The sequence below is a fragment of the Solanum dulcamara genome, chromosome 8 (assembly GCF_947179165.1).
Source record: "Solanum dulcamara chromosome 8, daSolDulc1.2, whole genome shotgun sequence".
NCBI lineage: Eukaryota > Viridiplantae > Streptophyta > Magnoliopsida > Solanales > Solanaceae > Solanum > Solanum dulcamara.
The window spans coordinates 74,731,885-74,741,579 of NC_077244.1; the positions used below are offsets into that span (position 1 = coordinate 74,731,885).

The 9,695-nt window shown below is 31.7% G+C and overlaps 2 protein-coding genes across 2 annotated transcripts; both read left to right on the forward strand.

Annotated features, from left to right (window-relative positions):
- The first annotated feature begins 4,542 nt into the window (after positions 1–4,542).
- LOC129900457 (E3 ubiquitin-protein ligase PUB24-like) lies at positions 4,543–6,027 on the forward strand. The gene has a single exon (XM_055975432.1). The coding sequence runs from the start codon at positions 4,616–4,618 to the stop codon at positions 5,861–5,863; it is 1,248 nt and encodes a 415-aa protein (XP_055831407.1). The 5' UTR covers positions 4,543–4,615; the 3' UTR covers positions 5,864–6,027.
- Positions 6,028–7,418: 1,391 nt separating this feature from the next.
- Positions 7,419–9,612, forward strand: LOC129900232 (leucine-rich repeat extensin-like protein 4). Its single transcript, XM_055975157.1, has one exon. It carries the CDS (start codon positions 7,419–7,421, stop codon positions 8,901–8,903), a length of 1,485 nt encoding a protein of 494 aa, XP_055831132.1. The 3' UTR covers positions 8,904–9,612.
- The last annotated feature ends 83 nt before the right edge of the window (positions 9,613–9,695 follow it).

Consider the following 9,695-nt stretch of genomic DNA (forward strand, 5'->3'; position numbering starts at 1 on the left):
GTGTGTTTGATGGGAAGGAAAATGTTCTTCATAGAAAAAGATTCCCTAGAAAAATTTATTTTAGAAAACAAGTGGGTTTTTAAACTTATTTTTTAATATTTCTGTAGTAAGAAAAAAATATTATTTCAATTGTATTTATATGTTATTTAGCAATACACTATAGAGATGGGATGAGACGGGAAGTGGGGGTTTGGGAGTGCCGGGGGGGATAGTCTAGATGTGGGGTTTAAGGAGATTGGATGAGTGGTGAGGAGACAATAACTTGCTCGTTTTTCCTACTTACATTAGGCAAGTCATTGGAAAGCATTTTGATCGATCAAATATAGGGAAATGGAATTTTTCCTCCATTCCAAACACGCGTTGAGTTGTGTTTGGCCATAAATACAAGTAAGAGTTGTTATTGATTTTTCGTGAATATTTTGGATTAAAAGCATTTTTTTTTAAAAAAAATTCTTGGCCAAATATTTTTTTGAAGTTCAACTTTGAAAAAATAAATCATGATCAAACACCTTCTTAACGTAAGCAAGCGCAGTGGGTGCGGATAAGTTTTTATCGGTAAAAATGATGAGTGCAAGATGCTCGGTCGGTGCGTGGTGAGATTTTGCTCATATTGGACGACTTATTATTTGTTGCTTATTGTGGGCGTATTATCGGCTTTTCAATTCCAAGTCAAAACCCAACTAGGAGGTGGCACTCAATTTTTTTGTTTGTTTATTATCATTATTTATCTACAGAAAGAGTAAAATTCCTTTTATACCTGAAAAAGACAACCGAATAATGGTATCAATAACCATGTCTTTAAGTCAAATACCGCTTCCGTTAAGATAAAATGAATAGCTAATGTCAAAGTTTGTTTACATAGTATTTTGTTTTTACGTTGAATTGAATTGTTAAAATTTTGAAAGTATATAAAATATTAACTTCAGCAACAAACAAAAAAAAATCAATATAAAATATTATGTATTATGAGTATATGAAACACCTTGTGACGTTTCAAACATTATTAGTTAATAGTATTAAAATAACAAGTACAACGCAACACATAAGTAGGAATAGACTTGTCAATATATTTTCAGTTTTTAATTAAAATATTGATAACTGATGAAAGCAATACTAAATTTCAACCATATTCACTTCCTAGAAAAGAAAGAAAAAAATACAATTAATGTAGTTAATTACGACGTTCCCGAAAATAAAATTGGGAGAAATTTTGAAATTTGAATCACGTCGTCTAATAAACAAGTGCATGAATACATGATTTGTTCAAGAGCCACCATTGTGCACTCATCATATTTTGCTCCAAATTAAAGATGACAACTCGATGATTCCTTGACTATGACTAGAGTATTGTTTTATTGATGTAGAATACTTCTAGGTGGTCTTTTTCTCATTATAAACTTTATAAATATCAACTTTTCTCTTTCTTAATTATGTCACATTGGGTGAATTTTGAGAGTTAAATTTATTAATTTTAAAGATGAATTCCAACATTTCTGAAATCTTTAAATATTTTGAAATTAAATTTTACATATTGACAATAATTGACATTTTAAATATTGTAAAAATATATGAAAAAATCAAAATTAAAGAAAAACTCGCCTTGACTCTAAAAATTCAAATGTGGTGCCACATTATTAAATTGGGATGGAGAGAATAGGATTTAAGTTATATACATCAATAATGTGAATCATTTTTACACTATCAATGAAATTTAATTTTTTTAATCAATTGTATAAAAGGTTATTATTTTATGTCACATTTGCTATAAAAAGTTACAATCAGGGGCGGAGCTTAGTGGGAGTTCGGACGAGCTCAATAGTTTTTTCATAAATCCTACATATATTAGAAAATTAAATAAATAATATATCTATATTAACTTTTGAATCCCTTAACAAAACTAATTGATGGCTTAGTGGTAAGGAAGGGGTCATGAAACACTTTCCCACACTACTGGTGTTGTGGGTTTGAACCCCACTCCTAATTATGACTCCGTCACTCGATCGATCATGATGTTAAATTTTTATAGGATATCTTTGTATTGAAGGTATGATTCATATAAATATTCCAATTACATTATCACTAGCTAGGAAAACCTCGGGTCTTAGAGTTTTAGCTAGGTACTTGAATAGTTTATAATTAATTAAGTCATAAAATTTGAATATTACCCAATGTTTAACCCAATAAGCGCCTGAGTCCCTCCGTTATTACATTCCACGCTCTTCCCTAACACATTAATTAATGATTACTAGAAGGTTTATATATGTAATTGAGGGCCGGACTAAAATTTTGCAATAAAAAATTAGTGGCGCTTATGATCAATTCGATTCGGACGTTTATATTATCAACTTGACTTATTAATTACTCCCTCCATCCCTTTTTATTTGTCAAATTTTGATTTGACACATCTATTATAAAAAAATAATGATTGGTATAGTGACTTTACCATTTTGCCCCTATTAATTGATAGAGTTTTAAACATATTTACTCACCACATTTTTCAAAACATTAACTCAATGTTAATAAATTGAGGGTATAATAGAAAGGAAAAAATTATCCTTTTTTGATTTGTCAAAATTGACAAGTAAAAAGGGAAATCAAATTAGAAAATATTTGATAAGTAAATAGAAACGGAAGAAGCATTGAGTTTGTATAGCATGTAAAATTGATAATCAAATCAATAAGATTTTGATTATCATCAAGTTATCGATTATCATTCGTTAATGGTTCGATTATCGAATTAATAGATAAGGTTGTCTTGCTCATTTCCTGCATAAATTTGTTGAGTTTTTTCTTAACTAAAAAAAGAAAATCAGATGGACTGAAAATTAAAAATTTATACTATACTCCACTCACCTCAGGTATAAAGTTGAGTAAACCAATGAAGGCAATTATGATAGTGTTTAGAAACAATATCTTGCCTTTCTTAAATACGATTATCATCATTGGTTACGTTGATGAAAAAAGTCATCACTACGCGTCCATTTCATAAAATTCACAATGGAAAAAAACCTATTTTAAGAGTGATCAATTCTAATAAATATTCTCATAGTTTATATTCTAAACCTGTAGTGGTAAACGTAAAGGTAAAAATATAACTTTACTTTTCTTACCAGGTTATCATTTAATTCATTAAAACAATAGATAAGTCGAGACCCGAACCAATTATCAAATAATCATATATAAAACACCAAACCATTACAAAATCAAAAAGCTAATAACCCGAACAACTAACCCAATAACCCTATAATCAATTCTATATATTGGTTTGACCCGAAATTTGTGTAGCCCTAAGTAAAACTGTAATTCACATAATAATTATTTTAACTTAAATTAGAATATCCAAATATATAGCTCAGAAATAAAGGTTGTCTTATTTCTACTTATTAATCATGATGACTAATTGAAGTCTAAATGCATGAAACTAGAAAATTGAGTCTTCTACGAAAAATGATTTTTTCTCTTCGTGCATGCACCATCTATTTGGATATCGTAAGGCACAGGTTAAGCTAATAACCAATTTTGAATCAGACTTTCCAATTCCAGATCTGATAGACGATTCTACAATGTAATAATTTGTTGTTTTACTTATTACTAGAGGTGTTCACGATTTGATGAATAGTTTTGTAAGACTGTGTTAACTTATTGTCACAATATAGCTTTTAAATGGTCCCATTTTAGGATTGTAGCGATTTTAGGGTTTTGTGTCTCAATTAATTAATATGTGTTTCATATTATTTTTATTTTTCGTCGATCGGCATAGTTATATTCTGCATTCTTTTAGATGAAAACATTATTTACACATGCAAATAAATATATTTGCAAAGCAGTGTCGTATAAGCAAGGATCATCTAGCCCTTCGTTGACCATCCGCATTCAGTATTTCTGATATGGACAATAATATAACATGTACTATAATAAACTTATTAAAATTCAAATAATTATTATGTTAGAACTCATTTTTTTAAAGTACAACAAATTTATTATTAAGTTATTTCTTACCACAAATTTTGAGATTAGATTTTGAAAATTTATCTCAAATATTTTTTTTAATTATAAAATTTGATCAGATTTTAAAAATCTTATCTTTAAATATTTTTAACTTCTCAAATTAAAATACATATTTAAACACAAACTTTCAAAACTTAAAATATGAAATTTTAATTTTAAAATCATAAATCCGCTCGGCTCGAGGAATTCAATTTTGAAATGTATGTCCACTACTGGTTTCTACTCATGCCGTCATGCGTCCTACTGGTCTATTAGCCCCACTGGCCACTATAATTTGTCTGGAATGTGGAAAAATATAACAAAGTCAAAACACAAATATATTTCTTATTTCTTAATTGTTTCACGTGGGTTGACCGACTCCTTCTAATTCAATCTTTGACCAAAAAAAGAAATCAAAATAAAAATAATTAAGAAAATGATTCTTTTCTTCTGCATCTTTCCTTTGCTTTTCCCATTCAAACTTTATGCATAAATATTTAGCCGCTTTCTTTTACCACCTTTAATTTCATTCGAAAAATCCTTAGTTTCTCTCTCTCCTCCTTTTTTTCACTCTCATATTATATATTGTTAGATTCTTGTTGTTTATTTTCTATCATATCGAAAAAATATGGAAGAAGTAGAAATACCCCAATATTTTTTGTGTCCGATATCACTTGAAATCATGAAAGATCCTGTCACAACAGTCACTGGAATTACATATGATAGGGAAAATATTGAACAATGGTTGTTGATGGCAGAGGAAAATGCATCTACATGTCCAGTGACAAAGCAAATTTTGCCTAGAGACACCGCGTTGTTGACACCAAATCATATGCTAGGGCGATTTATTCGATCGTGGACTATATGCAATGCTGAAAAAGGGATCGAGCAAATTCCATCGCCCAAATATCCTCTCAACAAATCACATGTCATCAGGCTAATACGTCAGGTGAATAATCACGATTTTTATTTAAAAGCTTTAAGAAAAATGTTGACTATGATAAGTGAGAATGAGGAAAATAGGAAGTGTTTTGATGAAGGTGGTGCAATTAAGGCTATGGTATTTTTTATATTGAGGAGTTTTAAGGAAGGGGAAGGAATTGAAGAAGCTTTGAGGATTTTCCATCTTGTTTGGAGACCAACACATGAAAACAAGCAAATTGTCAAGGAAAATCATGATTTAATTGAAGCCATTTTATGGATTTTGAAGAGTCGCGAAATGTACAACAATCAAGTTGTAACGTCAATCAAGACTCATGCAATGTTGGTCCTGAAAAATGTGATTTCAGTGTCAAGTACAAATTTCTTATCTAGTCTAACACTCGATTTTTTTCAACAAATGTTGAATACTTTGAGGAAAAACAGCGTAAAATATATTTCTCAACAAGCAACAAAAGCAGTGTTACATGTGCTAATAGATGCCTGTCCAAGGGGACGAAACAGGCTAAAAATGATCGAATTGGGGGCTATTTTCGAGCTAATTGAACTCGAATTAAACAACAATGAGAAAAGGGTTACTGAATTAGTTTTTGCTCTTTTGTCACATTTGTGTAGTTTGGCTGATGGGAGAGCAGAATTACTAAAACATGCAGCTGGAATTGCAATTGTTTCTAAAAGGATACTTAGGATTTCTCCAGCCACAGATGAAAGTGCAATTCAAATTCTTGGATTGATTGCAAAATTTTCTGCTACAAAACAAGTGTTAATGGAAATGTTAAGAGTTGGGGCAGTGACAAAGTTTAGCATGGTGATTCAAGCAAACTGTGAAGCATGTTTAAAGAAAAAAGCTATGGAAATATTAAGGGCACATTATAATGTTTGGAGCAACTCTCCATGTGTACAAATTTATTTTTTGACAAGATATCCTGGTCAATAGAGCTTTACAACACACCTCTAGTTCAATATATATATATATATATATATATATATTTATGATATACTTGTAGAAATTATAGCAACATGCATTATATGTTTTTTATTCTGCAAAACAATATGCAAAATATACATTGAAACCTCAGACAGAAATTTATATTTATTATATATGAAGAAATTAAATGGTTTACTTTGCCATTTCGTTTAGTTAAATGCAACAAGGGGCGGAGACACCGTACTGTCCGAATCCCCTTGGTAGAAATATTACATTACGTATATACGATCAAATTATTTTTTTTTAGTTTCTTCGTGTGTTTATCTGTTTATATTTTGTCTTTTATAAGATGCATTTGATTAGTTCCTTGCACTTTGGGGGCTGTTTTCAAGAAACTACAAGAAATTTATTTGTTAGAATTATTATAGATCCTTCTTAAAAATGTGGGTAGGAATTTTATTTGTCATATATATGAGACGAAGAGAATAAAATTTGAAATAAAAAAGAAGTTTCCAAAGCTTGTTCTTGAAATGCTCTATGCACCAGGATCTTATGCATGAAAACTGAGAATGAAGATCAAATGAATAAATAGATAAAACCATGGACGATCATTCTAAAATGGAACTCTCGAACCACACTAAGTTGTCGTAAATTTGTTGCTAATTGCCGCAAAGCGATTTTAAGTCTCACTATTAAATAAAGGCTTGGGCAACTATAAAATTTTCCCCTAAATAAATTGTCTGCTTTACCAGATTTTCTATAGTTTAGATGCATCGTCTTGACGCTGAAAAAACTGATCTAAAATGAGTGAGGACTTTTTCTTTGTTTCCTTTTAACAATTAGAACTTTGCACCATTGTCATTTCAGTATTTCAATTATTTTCTTATTTCTAATATTGTTAATATAGTACTTACGAGATACAATAAAAGTTTGGGCAGCATGTTGTTTATAATGTATATTCCAATATCTTAAGATAATAAAATGTAATTTGAATGTCAGATAATTGCCAACAAAAAGTTGTTACTTCATTTCATGTTAATAAACAAATGTCTAACTTTAATATGATGTACATAAGTTGATTTAAGTAAACAATCTCTCTATCTGGTGTAGATATCACTTTCATACCCCAAATATGGAATTACACTGGCTATATAGTTTATATTACTACGTAAAGCTAAATAGTGATGAATATGTCTGCTACTTTTATCATGTAATCTAAAAGGAGATTCTTAGGATTGTCATTTCAAAAACCTTTTTTTGTCCAAAAAACACTTGTGGCTAGCTATTTAAAAGATTATATGTAACATTATTATGAAACAAATTCAATTTCTGTTTTACCAGAATTCCGATCATTAAGAATAAGCTGAAAAAGCTCATCTCTTTAACTGATCAAAGACTTTTTCTTCTTTGGAGTTAAATATCCAAAGACTTGCCTGATAGACAAAACAACAAATCAAATAGTAATAACAAATCCTGCTTCATTTCTTTACTGAAAACAAAGCTCAATATAGAATCTTCCCATCAGAGGGGAGAAAAAATAATACATAGCACCATTAGGAAAACCATGCACCATTTTGCAGGCCTAAACACATCATTCTACCCTGTTATCTTCCTTATTCTTTTCAATGCTGCATCAACCACTAATCAAATATCTAATTATTTTGACGCCGGCGGCCTTGAAATTGAAAAAAGTAACAGTAGAAAATTATTATCCTACAATGGTGATGTTCTTGCCATGAATCCATCACTTTCTATTGAGAATTTTAGGCTAAAGAATGCTTACATTGCGTTACAAGCTTGGAAAGAAGCAATTCTCTCTGATCCTCACAATATAACACAGAATTGGGAAGGATCTAATGTGTGTAATTACACTGGAGTTTTCTGTTCCCCTTCACTTGATCAGCCTTCTGAACTTACAGTTTCTGGTATCGATATCAATCATGGTGATATAGCTGGAAAACTTCCACATGAATTAGGTTTACTATTTGACATTGCATTGATTCATATAAACTCTAATAGGTTCTGTGGTACAATACCCGAGAGTTTCTTGAATTTGAAGCTTCTTTTTGAGTTAGATCTTAGTAATAATCGATTCGTTGGAAAGTTTCCTGATGTGGTTGTTCAATTGCCTAACTTGAAGTTTCTTGATTTGAGGTTCAATGAGTTTGAAGGTGAACTTCCAAGGCAACTTTTTGAAAGGGATTTAGATGCTCTATTCATTAATAACAACAGATTTACTTTTGAGTTGCCTGATAACTTTGGGAATTCGCCTGTTTCTGTCATGGTTTTGGCTAACAACAACTTTGAGGGATGTATGCCTGTTAGTATAGGCAAAATGGTTAGATTGAATGAATTGCTTCTTACAAATAATAATTTTCATTCATGTTTGCCAAATGAGATTGGGATGCTGAAGAATTTGACTGTGTTTGATATAAGTTATAATGAAATTGTGGGAACTTTACCTGAGAGTATTGGAGGGATGGTGAGCTTGGAGCAGTTGAATTTGGGTCATAATATGTTGTCTGGAAAGATTTCTAGCAACATATGTACACTTCCAAAATTGGAGAATTTTGTGTATGAGCACAACTACTTTTCAGAAGAGAGTCCAGCTTGTCTAAACTTGAATGCATTTGCTGATCAACAGAATTGTCTTAGAGGAAGGCCAATGCAGAGATCTGCTTTAGATTGCCAGAGATTTTTGTCTAATGAAGTTGATTGTAGCACTTTCAAATGTGCATTACCACCTCCATTACCTCCATTACTTCCATCACCTACCACCCCTCCACAAAACACCTGTTGTACTTGTTTGCCTCAACCACCATCACCAATCCCAACATCTCCTCCACTACCACCACTGCCATCACCATCTCCACTACCACCTACCGAGTCGCCTTCTCCAACCCCACCAACACAAAACTCTTCTTCACCTCAGCCACCAGACTTGCCATCACCACCACCTTCATTGGTAGAGCCTCCACTACCTTCTCCTCTACCGTGTGCTAATCAGACAATACCATCAAGTCAAGATATGTCACCTCCTTCACCTTGAAAGTCATTATCTGAGGTTACTCTTCTTGGTATCATCTTCATTATATCACCTCATCTTTCTCACTCGATGGAAGTTTAAATCATTCCTGGGATTACACGACATCCGCAGAAGGAGCTGTGAATTGAGCCTCCTATTTTTGTAGGATTAGCGTAGAAGAGGTGCAAGATGAAGGTTGTAAGGTGACAATTTGATTGCTCTTCAAATTGTCTAACTTCTCTACAAATTTATTGCTAGTACTTAATAAAATGTAGAGCATGTTGCATGAATTGTCAGTATAAACTAGTTTTCTCCTGAAACAACAACATTGTAGTTATCATGAAAAAGGAGAGTCTCCTTTGTTCCAAACAGAGAAATCAAGATAGTCTCTGAGGTTACAGTACTGCTCATTCATTTTGAATGCTTTCACCAGCATTACTATTCACTTGGTTTTGCTCTTTCAAAATTAACGTGTTCAATTACAAGGCCAAGACTAGAGTACTCTAGGGAGTTTGGGCAACCATGCTAAGGCTTTACTATATCACAAAATAATGTACATTCATCATTTCAAAGATCTGGCACACCATCACGAAGTGCTAAACACATACTACCTCTCTCAAGCAGAGATCTCTAACCAGAACTTTAAACAGAATGATCAAGTGAACTTTAAACAGAATTTTTTGATAAAACACTAATAGACACCTGATCATATAAGGTTACTTGGATCTCGAGTACTTGTTTCAAATTGAAATGAGTTGATTTGCAGTTTTACAGTGCCATATAGGGAACTCCAGGCTGTGGTTAAATTATGTTAAA